At 43.0% G+C, this 18,315-nt stretch overlaps 1 protein-coding gene across 1 annotated transcript in view; it reads right to left on the bottom strand.

Moving 5' to 3' along the window:
- Window positions 1-14,794, bottom strand: part of PDXK (pyridoxal kinase) — a 55,053-nt gene extending 40,259 nt beyond the window's left edge. The window contains exon 1 of the mRNA XM_076354849.1: window positions 14,400-14,794. Coding sequence (XP_076210964.1) covers window positions 14,400-14,492 — 93 coding nt within the window. The 5' untranslated portion in view covers window positions 14,493-14,794. The remainder of the gene's footprint in view (window positions 1-14,399) is intronic.
- Window positions 14,795-18,315: the final 3,521 nt, after the last annotated feature.

Genomic DNA, 18,315 nt, shown 5'->3' with positions numbered 1-18,315 from the left:
GAGCCTAAAAAGGCAGCACGGTGAATTTTGCACAGGATTCCAAATCAAGGATTCAGGTACGTAAACTCAACTGTGCTACTGATTTGTTTTCCTTTAGTGGGCAAGATCAACACACAGGAATATTTTTAGAAACAACCACTAATTTCAGCTGCTTTCCTACTCAATGACTAAATTGTGATGCCTAGGAATGATTCACAAACTCATGAAATCCAGGCAGATCTCACTGCTTTCACTTAGAAGGGATGGTCAGGCTTGCCTTTATTGCAAGCTGGCTCAGACTCTGACCTACGCTCCACTAAAATCTCTTGCCTGAGTTTAGAGCGATTGTCCCTGCAGAGAAAACATGTCCTTGCAGAGAGGCTGAGAAGCAAGGAACCATGACAGATATTAGGATGTTGTTTTAAACCAGTTCTAAAACAGTCTATTACCCTCATACCTTTTAGTGTATGCACTCATCCTCCTGGTAAAAATAAGCAGTTAGTGCTACTAACTGCTTACTAACTACTAACTAAGGATTTCTCAGCTAACTGCACTCTTGATCAAGATGTGTAAGTTCTAAAGCACAAGATCATCACAGTCTGACTTCCAGATCATTTTGTATTTCCAAACCCTTTCTAACCATTGTGCTGTCATTTAAAGAAGTAGAAGGAAGGTATCCGGAGAACGTGGTCTATCATCCTGCTATCTTAAACATAGCAGTACTACATATTTCAGTGACAGAAGTTGTAAAAAATAAATGCTGTTTTGAATACTGCACATTTGCCTCCTTAAAGCATTAAAAATATAAGTCTTCATAGAGCCCTGTGAACTGGACAAGTGTTATGCTCATGTGAAACCATATTATCAGTAAACAGTGACAAAGACAGGACACCATCACTCTGCATTGTGCTTAAACTAGTATCACCTGAACTCAGATGTAAAAGTCAATGTCCTGTTCCTCACACACACAGTAAGAATACAGTTAGGAACAAGACACTGGTCCTTCCCCAGCTGCCAAAGTACAGCTTAGGGAATTTATGCTGTGCAGAATCAGTTATACTGCATTACATGTACTCTATCTGTGTGCTGCCATGATCTGTACCGTACTGTATAATACGTATGGTCTTGTACTTTGTTTTTCGGAACACAGACCGTGCCACCTGCTGCTGCAACAACTACAACAGACTCAAACCCCCTCTTTTTTTCTCCACAAATTAATGGCTTTTTATGGAAGCCTTCCAATATGCTCAAAACAAAATGTAGTATTTAATTTTCAAAAGTTAATGGAAGCACATGACAAGCCTAGGGGCTCTACAGAAAGGAAAAAAAAGTCATCAGTTTCAACGGCCAGTCAAGCTTTCCAAGTAATGAGGAAGTGCTTTGATTTATATCATTTAAAGCACACAGTAGCATTTTAAAAAACAGAAATGAATATTTAAGAGCAAATCCTACATGTCTAATATATACACACAAAATACAAACACACACAAAATTTTCTATTAAGCTTAAGAACATGTGAAGTTTATCCCAACACAAACATCTTAACTGTGACTATGAATTTCAATTTCAATTAACATACTTAATAATTGCCTAATTACAGCCTTACTTCTCTGCCTCCACAAACACCGTTAACATAAGGAAATTCAGTAACAAGGTGACTTGGCATAAGGCACTGGAATAAATGAATCTGGGCCAAAAAAAGAAGCTAAAAGCAGACAGGTATGCTAACAGAGCGTATCCGGTGCCCCATGCAAGGGGAAAGCATCTCAAAAGTATTAACCAGTAGCCCACCAGAACCACGATGTATGTACTGAAAGCAAAACAGTTGCCCTGCTCAGGACTGCACAAGGCACATTGATTAACTTCAGAGGGCCTTTATCCGAGAGTACATGACAGCAACACAAAACCAATTGAAGGCTTGAAGAGCCCCACTATATGATCATATTTTCTTCCAGAGGACCTCCCCCTCCTCATGCAAATTTAGATCACAGCTGGCTTTATTGCTATTAACAGGACACACATATGATAGGCCCTACATCAACAGGAAAATTACTCTCGTAGCCATGTTAACACTGACAGATGCATCAGTCAAAGGACAGTTTTATAGCATAATGACATATATAAACAAAGGGGGTTACAGAGACTTAAACAGACACAATTTATGAAGAATTTTCAAGAAATCTTGTGGCAAGTCCTCAAACTGCTGACTTTTAGCAGAGCACATGTACAATCCACAAACTGAATTAGCCAGTAATACCTATATTTGTCTATGAAAATCACCATATCACATAAACCAAAACCATTCCACCCCTTCCAGTCTTTTTAGATATATTAAAAATGAGCTTAATTGAAAGTCATTAACAGAGTTAACTTTAATGTCGCAGTTAAAACTACCCTGTCAAACAAGATAATTGAGGGGTTTTTTTGGGGGGTTGCTAAGCAATGGCAGCAATACTTTCCAATAAGAAAGTCTCTGTATCAGGCCATGAAACACTCTATGTATCCATTGTATTACAAGTGGTTTGCATGTATGTGCTGATGTTTACGTACTACAGGCTGGAACTTCACCTTACCCAGACATCACTGTAGTTCCAGTGAACATCATTGCTCCGCTGTATTCCTCTGGACATAGAACAGAAACGTATTTAAAAAGGCTGAATTTCTGTAATCAAATTAATTTGGAGGGGGAGAAAGAGAAAGGATTTCCCAGTTGCGGCTTGCACATCTCACTGTGTGCCAGCTCTTTCACTTGATTGCATCTCCTTCCATTTGATACTGAAACAAAAAACATACATTGTACTGGGTGTAGAAAGTTAGAACACAAATTTGGTTTGAGAAAAGGAACTTGGGAAAAAGAAAAGGCATGTCCTGGCAATTAGTGAAGCAGGCACAATTGCTGGCGTGGGTTGACAAATCAAATGGAAACTGCTGTTGACTAACCCAATCTCTTTTTTCTCTTTCTGAGCTTTTAATAAACTAAGTAGATAATGAGAACTCTGTACGTATAATATAGCTGTATTTTAGTGCAGCATTTGACAACGCACTGCAAAGAAAAATCATTACAATATTGGAGCTATTGTGCCAGGATAGAAATAGAAGAGCAAATAAACTAGCTTAGGAACAGGGATGCTGGAGATATTGTTGGCAACTCATTAATCCGGAGTCAGGTACCAAATAGGCCACTTCAAATTCTGAGGTTAGAAACAGACAATTACAAAACAGACAATAAAAAAATACAGCAGATAGCTTTTTTTTTCCTCAAGGTTATTTCACCAGTGCCAAAGACAGACACAGGAAAGGCTATAACAGATATAAAAGAATAGTATTTGGATAGTATCTGATACTTGTTAAAAATGAGAGAACTTTATACTCTTTAAAAAAAAACCTACAAAATACACTATATGAAGACCATATAAATAATACACACACACCCCTCCCCCCCCCCCCCAAAAAAAAAAATCAAGAATATACAAACAAACTACCTGGTTAGAACTGTTCACCCTCACACTAAAAAAAAAAAAAAAAAAAAAAAAAATCCCTGAAAAACCACAAACCATGCCTTTCCCTACCTGAACCTACCTTTCACCTCAATTTCTTGTACTCTCAAGTCAAACTCCGTGCATCTCTTGAACTTTTTTCTTTCCTTACCAACTTAGCTTTCCAGTTACAAAAGAACATACATGAGAGGCAGCTAGGTGTGGAGGAGTCTGGGATATTTTATATACGCTGCAGCCACATTTATTTAATGCTTCATCGCTGCTCTGTGGCCACAAGTTCTCAGGTCCAACAACAACTAGCCCCACATCGGCAAAAACAAGACAAGATGATCACCTCAGGTAGCCTAATGCCTGTTTCTTGAGTGACACTCCCTTTTCACCTCTGATCAACTGCATACCAATTTTCAGGATTTACAAGCTGACTTCAGCACTGCACACCACTGAGGACATACCAAAGACTGGAGCAGAAAACAAATGCCTCTCTCTTCTGCCAGAGCAGACTGCAATTTTTGTCAAAGCGCTCTGGCAAAATTGGTACTTACTGAGAATTTGCAGATGGGCTGATCTAGCTGTAACGTCGTGACCATCTGAACAGAAAAGACTACAACAGCCTGAGACTGCAGTGAATTTGTTCTGAAATAGTTTATTTCTTGATTTTTCTGGAAAGGCTCGCAATATAAGTACATATCTGAAACATAATCAGGCCAAATTCAAGATAAGGATAATAGTGCCTTAAAGATGCTCCTCCCAATAAGCCTTGGAGAAGCATTCTCCAAGCTTCTTCAGAGCAAATACCACCAGGTCACTCAGTTTTACTTTCTACCCTGACAGACTGATTGGTATGCATTGCTAACTATTCAATGCAGGATACTAAGATGACATAAAATACATGCCTTTATCAAAATTCCCTCTAAGCTGTTTTGTTCAGCGCTAAGAAATTCCTTGTTCTACATCATCAGCATTTTTTCATAGGCTACTTAAACAAAGAGCCCCTTGTGTCTGCAAGACGCACACACTCATCGCCATTACTCCATGCATTACACCAGTTCAGTTCAGGATCAACCCAACTGCAGAGTCAAAAGATTTGTGGTATAGCTGCTCTGTTAACCTTCCTATGGCAGGAGGTCATTCCTTCCATCTGGGGTGGGATCAAGTGATGGATCTGCAAGACACTCATTTGTAAGGGCTAAGGTAATGAAAGACAAGGAAACAACAGCTTCTGTTTTCCCCTTCATTCTTCCCACTAAAGGACAAACAAAAAAAAAAGGAGAATGAGGTGATGCTGTGGGTGTCTGACTGCCTTCCACCCAAGAAATACGTTTCCCTCCCCCATCCTGAGACTCTGTTTACTGTTAGGTAAGAGTGACTTTAGATAACAATTTCAGATGGAGAAGTTGCAGTTCATATATTCTTTTGAAGAGTTATAAAATCTGCAGGTTCACTGCAAATTTCAGATTCATCATCTTCATGCTGCTTCCTTCTACACTTGGATGTAATTTGACAAAAACGCCACACTTGTCACTGCAAACTCCTGCCAACGGGAATCATGCACAGGGCTACACAAGGAAGTTTACAAATACTGATTAGGAGAGGCAAACATATATGGCAGCAATAGGTCCAACAGGCATGGACTTAATCTCGTTTATTTCAGTGAATGAAATGGGGGGAGAGAATCCCACAACACATTCTTTTTCCTCTGATTTTTACTTTCTTTTTATTTTTAATCCTGCTGTTCATGTTTTGGATAGCTAGTTCTCTAACCGCCAGTCCATTAGCAAGGCATAGCAAGCACATTATGTACATCTAAGGTGGAGTTATCCTACAAGATACTTGTTTTATCCAGCACATATGCTTTATTTGGCCTTCTTAGGTAGACTATGAATGGATCCCACTCTCCTACCAAGGCTTTAACTGTTAAACTGCAAGATAACAGATGCTTGTAAAAACGGAACAGGAAACAACTCCCTGAAAGAGGCGCCATGTTACGTAAAGATCACACCAAGGCCACCACAGGGAAAGAATAAAGCTTCTAGAGAACAGTTAAATGTCTCACCAATTCCTTCAGAGCAAGCAGATGAGAGCGTACTTTAAGGAATGTTTCCTTCAGCGGATGCCAGGCGCAGGAGCCTGGGGCTTGCTCCAGCTCTGGCTCCTCAGTTATGCCAAAGGAGCTGTCCGTGGGGCTGTGTAAGCAACTGGATCAGGAAATGGACTCACAAGATAAATAAACATTTTCTTCTTTTCCCTCTTTGTCAAGTTATTTATAACCTGGATGGCTTCTCAGAGCAGTTTACCACATGGCCTCACAAAATGACTTTCCCTGAAGAGTTGAAGTGGACAGCAAAATAGTGCAGGTGGAAGAACCAGCTGGTGGTGGTAAGCAAAGAGCAAGAGTTTGTGGTGGTAAGCAAAGAGCCAGAAAGTAGCTGGCTTTGCTACTGAAGCCAGCAGATCGTGAAACTACAGCCTAGAGGATAGGTGACAATATAAAATCTCTCAAATTTAAACACTAAGCTGCCATATTTTTGTTTGGTTGTTGTATGAATGAGCAGAGGCACAATGTTACTTCCACTAACTACAGTGAGAACGGAAACAACCATCCCCAATATAAAGATACCAGCAATATTTGACTACAAAAGGAATGAGCTGCGACACAGGTTGTAGCTTGTGCTGGTCCACAAACAGCAACAACAAATAATTAATGTGCTGCAGGAAATACCATCCCTGCTGGCCTCAGTTTTAACCATTTTTTAAACATTTTTTTCCATTTCTGTTAGCAGCTCAGAGTGTCTAATGGTTTCCACAGGCAATGTGGTGCCCACCCCTATGAGACAGGGGCTGTATTCTGCCAGAAAAGCGAGAGTAACCACAGTGAAGAGCTGGACAGATGGAAAAAGTTTTCCTTCAGCCTAAACTTGTTCAGTAGTAGTCATCACCCAAAACAAATGATGTAAAATACATGATGATACACAGATTTCTAAAAATACATATATATTTTAATTGATTAGATTTAGGCCAAACTTCACTAAATACATTACCATAAACTCCAGCATATAATTCTGCAAAAACAGTATCAAATTTCAAGAATTTAGCCAACTTTTTTTTTCTGTTATAACTTATTTTCTTCTTTCCTCTTCCAGAAGATGGAGACAGAATTAGTGTGTACAGGAGCTATGAACACAGTAAAATTCAGAAATAAAACAAATAATTTAGCGTTAACAATAAATAAATAGAGAACTATTAAGGGGAGTATGAAAGAAAAGATACTTGGCTTTATTAGCTAGCAATCTGCCAAGTTAAGTAAGAGAAAAAACGTTGCCTTATTCTGATATTGTGGGACAGACCAGCGCTTAACACTTCTTCGGCAGTTTCAAGTGTGATGACCTAACGAATGCTATTCTTGAAGATTGCCATGGATTCCTCCCTTCAACTTATTTATGTCATCGATAGCTGTGTCATCCTTGCTTGAGATTTCCACACAGATCCTCTTCTGAGAGGTAAAACATGACTGGACCCCACAGCAGGGAGAAGGGGAACAGCTGTGATCAGACTGGAAAGGTTGTGCTGGTCAAGAAAACCATTTCATTCTGTTTTCAGAAACCACTGCATCTACAGATGAGAAAGTGGCTCTCCAGCTTTTGCTTTGCCACAGGGGAGACTCTTCACCATTTTTCAGTATGTGCTCTAGCACCTCTTCAATCCCACACATCCCTCCGCCAAGAGGTGCTTTGCATTCCCAAGAGAGCAAAGTTGAATCACCACGGAAGGATTTCTACTCAGCCCAAACTAGTCCATATACATAGGATGACAGAAGGTGAAGTGAGGTTTGTTTTTTTGGTGGGGGTTTTTTTTTGTTTGTTCTGTTTTGGTTTTTTAGATGAACCACGTAAGAGGTTTTGGTATCACAATTCTCTCTCCTGCTCTATGGATAATTGTTCCAGATGTTAAGGAACTGGAGCTCAGAGGTGTGACAGATGAATTAGCATCAACAAATACAAGCCCTGAACAAAGGCTTGAAAAAATTCGGGTAGCTCAGCATAGCCAAATTTCAGTTCAGTAATACTTTTTTGCTATGACAAGTTACCCCACTGCTGCCAAGCCACAAGATGATGAACTAGTCTGGCTTCTGTTGGGGCACGTATTATCTATCAACATTGATCTGCTTGGCATGTTTCAAATTTTATCCTCATCAATTATTTTTTTTCCTCTGTAGATTACTATACAGCTGCATACTCACACATAGTAATTTCAGAAGAATGGACACTTTATGTACCAGGACTAATGTCCAACTTCTCACATTAACCTTGCTTCAACTCAAGCCTGTTTTCCACACAACACAAGCAACTGAAGTGGAACTTCCACTTGCATCTTTTCAGCCTAAGAGGCTAAAAATACCTGCCTGGCATGTGTTCAGTCAGCCATGGATAATGCTGTATTCCTTATTTAAAATGACTAAATATGCTCTTCAAGGAAAGGTGACCATCATTTTGGATATAAATAGAAAAAATGAAAAGAGACAACAATTTACAAAAAAGGATATTTTAGAGAAGTATCAGTAGCTTTGTATGTCACCTATTTTTCTCAGGTGTACCTTTGTATCATCCTCATACATACAAGTAAGATTCATTTTATTATTTCAAATTATACTTTTAGTTTTTAATTTATTTCAGTACATTTTAATATAGAAATTAACTTTAACTTGAAGCTCACTTTTTTTCAGAAATCTCATCAATATTGACTCTGTTGTCTGTCCTTTTTTGTTTATACAGGAAAAATATTCTCTCTACTGTTTCATTTGGAGCAGAAATAAGACATTATAACTGCAAGAATTAAAAAAAAATCAAAAAAATCTAAGGCTTAAAGATAGAACATAAGGCCATTTCCCAATAAACAAAAATGCCTTAAGCAAGTAAACGCTTGCTACTGAGTCTCTGAGTACATGATATTCTCCATACAAACAGTGCAAATCCACCTTTAGGCAAGGTTTTCCAGTCCTTTGGCAAGATTTGCAATTTCTTGACAAATCAATTTTTTTTCCAAAGAAAGTGGGTGAATCAGGATAAGGCAGTTTTGCTTGCTCTGAAGTCAAACTTTTGCATGTACTTGTAGACACCAAATGGGATCCTCCTTAACCTTTCTACTTTGCTGTGATGTGTTAGAGCAAAAGATTACATTTATGTCCGGAAAAAAGCTACTATTTCTTCACTACAGCACACGCTACAGTGTCCATATTATATCAAATATCAAGCTATGCATCTGCAGAGTTCCAATTTTCACAATGTACCATGAAAAAGTTAGCAAATTATTATAAAAATATTTATCATCTCATTTTTAAAAAGTTTAAAATGGCAACTGGTCAACTGGCCATACACACACTGCAAAATAAACTTTAATGCATCTTAAAATGCTTTTTTCAGCTTTTCCACTGTAATATACAATCAACCTCTGGGAACATCCCTCAACATTTCTGTATTTTCATGACTGTATTTTCATGACAAAAGCAATTTAACAAGTTGCCACAATTAAGTGATTTGTAGGAACAGTTACGGATACTACTATCACACACTTACTCGACCTCAGATGATGACCGTTCAGTCAGCCCCACTCTCTGTTTATTAGAGACTCTGCTCAGTCTTGCAATTTAGAGTCCATAGCACATCAGCAGTCCTAGCTGCACTTCTTTTAGGCAGGTTGAAATTAGTCTACTTTTTCAAATTGGTCATTTTGCATTAGTAGTTGAAAAGGATTTCTGTAAAAAGTTTGTAAAGAAATTTGGGATCTCTTAGTTTACAGTGCTACACAAACATAAACTACTACTGTTAAGTGAGATCCCAGTATTTTTCCCAGTTCTTTGCCTCAGTCTAGTCTGTCTTCAAGCAGTTAAGAGCTGAAAGAGTGACCACCACCCCTATTTTATTTCATTTCGTTTCAAGGAGGTTTCCACTTTCTTGTCCTCTCTCAGACCTGTCCTACTCCCCTTCCAGTTTACCATACAGGTCGAGAGTCCATCTCCTACAATCTTCTCAGAAGTTCAAAGTTCTCACAGTACATCAGAGCTCCTAGAGGGCCAGAGCCATCCTTTCTTCATAGGTGGGTTAATCTGGACAAGCACTTCTGGAAAGTTCTGGTAAAGCCTTTTCCTAGAAATCCAGACTGCCAGGAACCACCTTGTTAGGACCTTTTGGATTACAAGTCTTTTTCAGGGCCTCACCTTGCACATGGTATTCACCGTACTTCTGCAACTACATATACTGACATCCACATAACAAGAAAATGCTGTTTACATAACTATGAATAAGCCTTCCCAGAGGGGTTGGGAGTTTTGGGGTTTTTTTAAACTCATCTGTCCATTGTTTACCTTTTTTACGAGAACAAAAACAGAGGCAAGGAAGAAAACCATGCTTCCGCAAGCTTCATTTGAAGTATGAATCTAGAGCCACAATTCTTGTTTCAGGTATGTAATTTAGGACAATCTTTGAGTATTGCAAGGAGAAAATACATTATTTTATCTTTGTATTTATTTTTTGTTTAAGGGTTAGGCTTTTTCAGCCTTTGATCTGTAACAAAAATAAGGGCTAGTCAGTAGGAACATTTCTTTCGATTGATTCATCCTTCTTCTACTTCTATTGTGTTAATTATATGAGTCAGGTTTTGAAAAACAGAACAGTCATCTTAAATAAGAGACGCTCTATATCTATCTTTCTTTCTGTACAATACTTAATCCTTTTGAAGACACTGTTCAACAAAAGAAAGAAAAGAAAAAAAAGAAGCCTTAAACTTTTTTGCTAGGGCAGCAGATAATCATTGAAGATAGGTTGATAATCATTTTGGTCTCAGCATATGAAAGCAAATTATACCCTTGGCCTTGAACAATGCAGTTCAAGACTATCCTTAGACACCAAAGAAATTACCGTCTGTGCTGACCAAAGTTGTTTTCCCATCTTTTTTATAATTAAGAAGGAGCTAAAAGTGTAGGCTTACTGTTTCTTTTGCAGAAGAGAATCGCTGAGGACTACTGTAAGAATGAGAATCACCTGCCCTTATTAATACCTGAACAGACAACTATTTCCATTCAGCAGGAAAAAAAAAAAGAAATAAAGTAATTGAACAGATTTCAAAAGGCCATCTTGTCCTGTATTGTAGAAGCTGTTTATGGTGGTGTCCTCCAATTCAGAACAGACAATTTCGTTCTCCAGACCCAAATAATTAATGGTATTTGTCCATGCTTTTAGCTCCATCTTCAAGGCAAGCAGATATAAAAGGAAGTCAAGAATTAAATACTCAAAACAGAGACAAGATTTTCTCAAATTCTATGAGTGTTAGGGCAGACAAGAAAAAAAAAAACCACCAAAACACCACACTACATAATCATGTCCCATTAGCATTATCAAACAAGGTAAGAACAGAAAGTACAAAACTCTCTGGATCTCATTGTTACCTGTACATAAGCAAAGATCAACAGTTTCTGGCTCGCAGACAGGAGTCTAACCTAATCCAGTGGCAACAAAATGCTAATGTCCAGTACCCAGGTGAAATCGGCTGGGACTTTCTCCTGTCCCTTACTTGTACTTTCAAACCTCTTTCTTGGAAACTCATAGAGGTCCAAAGGACTGAACATACAGACCAAAATACTCATTCACAAGAGCTGATATTATGATGGGTGTAGTATAAGAATCTTAAATTCGCCTGCCTACCAAAATTTTCCTGATGGTCAGAATTAAGTACCTCTGCAGAACAGAAATGAGCTTGCTCTTGTGTATTCACTCTGTGGTTTGAGGAGGACTGTAACTCTCTGCTTGCCAGTACTGCACCCTTTACTTATTGCCACATTCTACCTACCTAGAAGGTGGGGCAGGAAAGGTAAGTTAAAATTGTTATTTAAAATTAACAAGTAAGGGATCCCTCTAAGGAAGCAAATACATATGATAAAAGTAATGTTGAATGGCATGGTGAAAACATACATTTTTATACCATAAAAACTATGACAACTCTTAGTCAAGTAGGAGAAACATTCTTTGGTGTTTTAAAACAACTTACCTAACTGAGAGTGGCAACTCCCTAAGTTAATGTACACCCTACCACTCTTCCTCTCTTAAAGGCTGGACAATCCTAAACCAACTCTTGATACCAAAAGCTGCTCAGGTTACATGACTGTGAAATAACTTATGACTATTTTAGAAATAATTCAGAACCACCTTCAGAACTTTTACAGCGATAGTAAAACCATCCAAGTAAAAACTATTTACACTCTTGACAAGGCAGAATTCAAAGTACAGCAGAGGACAGTTCACTTCCTGGCATTTTACTACCTGGAAAATCCAGGTGTGCATTCCCTCTAAGACCTATTAGTTAATCTAGAACCTCAAACTACTTAAAACAAATGTATTTTAACCTGAAATGGTATAAAGGGTTCTAGACGTGTTTGCTATATAGAAAGCATTTACCACATACTTCCCAGAGAGAGTATTTCCACACACCTACTTTCAAAATACTTTTAAAATACTTTAGCTTTCAGTGTAATGGAAGCCTGACAAAGCAAAACCAACTGGTTAAAAAAAGACACTAAGAGTTCTCTGACATGCATAGTGCTACACTGGCTATTGCTAATAAATAATAATGTCATAGACTTCCACCAAAGATCAAGTCATTCAGACATGACTGATGTTTTTGCAGAAGTCTGCAAACAGCAGGTGAAACCACGGCTGGTTTTCTATTTGGATGCTGCTGTCCAAATGCAGATTCCTGAACTGTTCTGCCATGATTTCAGCCCATCAGACCTCACATGCACACACACGCATATCTACATACATCTTGCCTTGCAAACTCAATACTGATGAACTCAGAAGGAAGCCTCATTTAACAATTATTGGTTCAGAAGACCAAAGTAAAAAAGCAAATGGGAAATAACATAAGCATGCCAGATTTGCACACATCCTCAAGATCAGCATCAAGTTTTATTTTTATATATATATATATATAAAAAAAAATAAAGAGACTCAGGTTTATAATTCCTTACCTTGTTTCAAGAAAACATAAAAAAGGAAAGTTTCACTTGGTGGCAACTTGCTACATCTAATGTTCTAGCAAAACCTGAGTTTAAATAACTTTCTAGCAAGCACAGCTTCATTAAGTGTTGCCCACACAGGATTTTCAAGTGCAGCCTGTACTGATAGGAGTTCGGCTATTCCCCAACTATCTTTTTTCCCCCCACCCCAGCAACTTCTTGTTACGCTATACACTGAGGAACATTACACAGTGTCAGTGTGATAGCCTCCTAAACAGAATCCAGCTACAATAGGACTTTTTAACTACAGTAGTATTTTATAGTGTCATAGTCAAGGAACTAAAGACACTTTACAGGAACCAATTTCCCAAGTCATATGAGACACCCATACAGAGGCTCATATGCCACAGAAAGGCTGAGTTACAGAAGAGTAAAGAGAACCTTTGACACAGAATTCAAATGAAGACAACAGTTTAAGAGACTGGAGATTTCTGGAATAAGTACTACTGTGTGCCCTTCTGCTACCACAAGAATAGCTGGGGGAGGTGGGGAGGGGCCCACAATTTAGATATCATTCTGTCAGGAAAGGAGGGACAGTTGGCCTGCAGATCATGACAGCCTTTCAGGCATGGGTCTCCACATACACAGATTTTTCCACAATACGTGGATTTCATATGTACATTGCCCTTCACCATATACTAGTTTTCAAGAGACTCGGTTACATTATAATTGGATGGTGATAAGGGGGTGTGATGTTAGCTCGTTGCAGGCCTGGTCTCAAGTGCATCATTTATCAGAGTATACCATCTCTCGTGTCTAGTCAAGTGAGATTACACCATCGTTTGTTAAACATGTACCAAGATAACCAATGTCACAACACACTGTGTTCTGGCAATGAGATTCTTAGACAGCAAGCTTCGTACAGCCACACATGTGTCAAGGAACAAAGACCTCTTGATGGTAAGGCCCCAAATTAGCCCCTTACAATACAGACACTTCACAAGAGAGAACAGCGAGATGTACAAAGGCTCACCCCAACGCACACCGATGTTTTCCCACCATCAGCTAGACCTTAACAAGCAACTCTGAAGTCAGCACATGACAGCCATGAAGGCCAAGATCAAATTATACCCTCAAGCCCCGGGCCATGTAAGCTAGTTTCTCTGGCCCAGCCTTGTACAGTCATTAAGTGACCCTTATACTCTACTACAGCTTCCCTAGATCCTCAGAAATCGAGGGGTGGGGGTTTACCCAGCTCCACCACCCACGAGGACTAGAGGGGCTTAGCTTTGTACCACCATAAGGCCACCAGTCCACCAAGCCCAGCTCCCCCTGCCCAGCGCGGGACACCCAAACCCAAGCTGCGTACGCCTGTTAACAGCAGGGCGGACGCCCTCAAGCAGGAGCACCCGGCCGATGCCGGAGCACATGCCTCGGCGACAGGCGCCCGCAGAGCACCGCAGTATGAAGCCGAGCAAACCCACCAGAAGCACTCCCCTCAGCCCCCACCCTTTTAAGCCCGCTCGCCGCACCACAGCCTCAAGCCAGCAGGGAGAAGACATTATGTTAGCGGGAGCCGCGGGCCGTACCGTGCGGCGCGGAGCCGGCGAGAGGCGCAGCCGCACCGGCCCCGGCTCGCCGGGGTGCGCGGAGAACCGGTACGGTCACTGCCCCCGGCTACCCCCGCCCCAGCCCCGCGCTCTGGCACCTGAGAAGGCGGAGAGGGCGCCCGAGCGGGCTGCTCTCGGCCGTCCCCTGACCTTAGCCCCGCCTGGCAGGAGGCGCCCACCCGCCCGCCCGGGCGCCGGAGCCCGCCGGGCAGCCCTGCCGTCACACCACCTGCCCGGCTCCCCTCGCCGCCTCGCAGAGGAACAGCGGCGGGGCGGGCGGCGGCTGAGGGCCCGTCCGCGCCCGCTCACCTGCAGGGGGAAGGTGGCCGCCTTGTTGCCCACGTAGCCGCGGACGACGTGGCTCTGGATGGAGAGCACCCGGCACTCGCGCTCCGGCTCCATGGCTGCGCCGCCCGCCCGCGCCGGGCCGAGGTGGCGGCGCCGGGAGCAGGAGCGGGGGGCGGAGCGCGGAGGGCCTCACGCGCTCGCCCTCCCCTCCTGTCACACACACCCTCCGTCCCCCAGCGCGCCGGAGGCGGGGAGCGCGCGGGCTCGCCGCCGCGCGGAGGCCGTCAGGCAATCGGCGCGGACACCTAATGGCCGCCTTAGGTCTCACTGCCCGGGGGAGGCAGCCGCCGCGGCGGGGCGGGGGGGGCGCGGCGCCCACCGGCGGCACCCCCTTCCCCCTCCCGGCGCTCTCACTGCAGGTCCCGCCGCGGCTTCCGCCGCCCCCCCCCCGCCGTCACGCGGCACGTGCCGTCACGCGCCTCAACGGCCGCCCCTCCCGCACTCGGCGGTGCGGCGGGCGCCGTTGCTGGACCAGGCGCCGTCCCGTAGGGAGAGCGGCCCCACCGCCCGCGGCTACTCAGCTAAGCTCTCCCGCCCCCGGCCGGCCGGGCCGCCGCCTCAGCCCTCTGGTGGGCACGGTGCCGCGTCCCCTCGCCCACCTTTCGCAGCGGGAAGGCTGTGCCCCTCACCCCGGTACTGGTGCGCCCGCCAAGCCCCGCGCTGAGGCCCTCGCTGACATCCGCAGAGGCAATGCTCCAATGTCACCCACCCCTCCCCAGCACGGGGCCCCCGGTACCGCTGCTGCCTTGCATGTGCTGGCGCTCCCACGCACCAGGCCCCATGCCCCTTCCAAGTACTACGTACCCACGGCCCGCACACATGGACCCCCCTTCACCCGCTCTCACACGTCACACCGGCTGCCACCGTTGCCCCTCTCCTGCCCTCACTGCACAACACCACGGCACCTGATACCTCAAGCACACTTCCAGTGCCCATAGGTATGTCCAAACGTTGGCCAGTACACACAGCGTCAGACACCCAACCCTCCGCGCCACTCATCCTGTGCACTAACCGCCATTTGCTGTCCACGCTCCCCCGTGCCACGGTGCTAGCCACACCTGCCCCTCCATGTGCTGGAAAGCCAAGAGCAGCGCACACATCCCGACAGTGCTACAGCTTCCCTTCCTCAAGTGTCCAGAAAGCCCTGCAAAGCCACGGACGCCACAGGCAGCCCCACGCAATGCCCTGCAGTGGCATGCCGCCCCGAGCTGCAGGCGCCCTGACAGAGCACCGCCCTCACAGTCAGGTTTCGAAGTGAGTGCAATTGCATGTTATTGACACAAAAAAAAAACCCTGCGGAGGGCTGCCAAAGAGTAAAAGAAGATGTGTTGGCTGGCAAGTGCTACAATACATCAAGACTGCTGAGATAGGACTTCATAACGTGTGTGGGAATTTCATCTTCCACTGGCCATTTGTCATTATTGACTGTCACAGGTTCAGTCAAAGATCCTTCCACAACAAGAAGCCACACCCGATGCCTCTTGTTCTTCTTAGTGGATAGCTTTAAATTGACTCTTGAAATAGTGTGATTATTTCTCAGCAACATGAAAGCGTATTTTCCTCATCATAAGTAATCTGTTGGAAAATGAGGGAACGTACTGTTCTCTTTTCTGTCGCCACTCCAGTTGCAAAACTTAGGGCTTGTTCTAGGCTGGCCTTACTACTAGCAGTTTCTCCATCACCTATAAATGTAGGTCTTTTCTTGAATTGTAGAAATTGGTGCATGTCCTTGGAGTATGAATCAACAATGAATGATCTGCACCATGTATGCCGGGAATGATCTGCACCATGTATGCTCCAGATCCAGCAGTCTGGGAAAACATTACAAAACAGCATTTCACGTGAGGAGGTTATCTTGAGTGGACACAGGTCTGGATGGCAGGGTAAGCCAGAATTATTAGACAGAATTATTAGACAGAGGTATATATTGGGATGTGATCTTCCTCAGTTTCTGGTCACCCGTCTCCATTCTCCACCTCCAAGCTCCTTGCCTGCTTTCCTCCACTGAGTCACTTGCCACATCCCTCAACCTGCAGGGTCCCAAGTCCTAATTTTCCTCCTCTCGCCATCTTAGTATTCTTAGAGCCAAAGCTGCTTGCCAGGTCTGTTACCTCTTTTGTATTCCTCGCATTTTGTGCCAGTCTTCCCTCTTATTTTTCCTCTGACTTGAGCTATTCTGTTTCCCTCCCCAATAACTCCCATCATCTATCCCCAGCAACTCCACCATCTTTTCCTTCTTTCTTTCCATATTTCTCAGGTCCATGTCCTTGACTATCTAGTCTCAGTTTCCAGTGATCACTCTTAACAGTGTCATTTTGTCTCACCTTCCTCTCCTGCTTCGAACTCCTTGACGCATTCCCACTTGCACTCTTCCCACCAACACATGTCTTGCTCTGGTCCAAATCAGGCAACCTGATCAAGGTTGACGTTTTCTGAACTCAGAAGGGAGGAAAAGGCAAGGCTCCCTGCTTCTATTTGCAGTGCTAAGACCAGACAGGATACAGTCCAGCCTGGCAGCTGCAGGTCAAATCTACTTTAAAGAAGACAAAACTTTGAAGAATTTAAAGTAAATCTTAGCAGAGCATAGACAATGACTTTTTTTTTTCCCCTTCCTCACAACGGCTAACAGAACCGGGTTACATTTGGGGCTGCTTTTCATAAGTTGAGCAAAATGCACATTCTTGACATGAAATCATTGTCTTCCCCCAAATAAGAAGTCCAGGGTTCCAGAGCTTAAGATGTCATCATCTTTCAAAAGACAGGTTGCAAAAAAAGGGGGGGGGGATATTATGTATCTTCTGCAAGACTCATTTCCAGACATGACTCAATTGTTCTAGCTTATATTCTTTCCCTCTGCCCTCTCTCCTCTTATCCCGAAATGAACCTGAGACAGAAAATGTCTCTGAAAACACTCAAGGGCTGGCAAATTTATAAACAACTAAAAATAAGGTCTCACATGGAAAAGGCTAGGCAACCGTAGAGAAGTTTCCAGTCCTGTTTATGTTTGACACTCATCATAATAAGCGAGTACAGAATGCGCACACTACAAAGAAAAACGTACACATGCAGTAAGCCATATGCCACATCCATGCGCCGCTCCCGTGATGCACGTCCGAAGAGGACAGCCTGTTCTGTAATACATGCCTGTACAAGATACACACTGCAAGCAGTTAACATGAAACCTGCTTACAACTTGTTCATTCAGCCTGAAGTCCAACCACTGTTTTTCATTTAATAGCAATTGCTGCATGTGTCCTTTGCTTTTCAAGGGAGTGGCTACTGCGTATTATTTGGAACAGAAGGCATCTGTGCCTCCATTTTGCTGCTCTTAAAGCCTCCACAAACACAATGCAATAGATGCTGAAGTGCTATTATCCTGTGTTTTTCCGTATCTCTTGATACACTGAAGAATAAAGTTTCTTTGGCCTTCCTCTAGCTTGGAGGGCAATTGCTGGAATACAGATGTTGTCATTTTTCCTGCTTTTCCTCTGTTCCTCAGCAACAGGGCTTAACGCTCCACTTTGACCTTGGAAGCATATGATACATACATACTGGCATATGCTCCTTTTGGAGATGACTCAAGAAGATCTATCTTGTGGATTGCACAGCGTTGTCAGGTGAGGCTGGGCCTCAGTTAAGACAGTTGTGCAGTGACATTAATGGTTTGTCTCTGTAGTGCCTACACCAACTGTGTCTTTCCCTTCCTGATAATGATACACTGTCCAAGGAAGATGCCAGGAAGTGTTCTGGCATTTACAGCTGTTCTTTCTGAAAATTGCCCAAGCACGTCCGACATTCTCACTGGAGCAAGTTCCTTCCCCAATAAGGAAAGCACACCTTATATGTTTATTAATGCCTGCCCTTAAGTTTTGTACAG

The sequence above is a fragment of the Aptenodytes patagonicus genome, chromosome 1 (assembly GCF_965638725.1).
Source record: "Aptenodytes patagonicus chromosome 1, bAptPat1.pri.cur, whole genome shotgun sequence".
NCBI lineage: Eukaryota > Metazoa > Chordata > Aves > Sphenisciformes > Spheniscidae > Aptenodytes > Aptenodytes patagonicus.
This window is presented reverse-complemented; position numbering and strand designations above follow the sequence as displayed.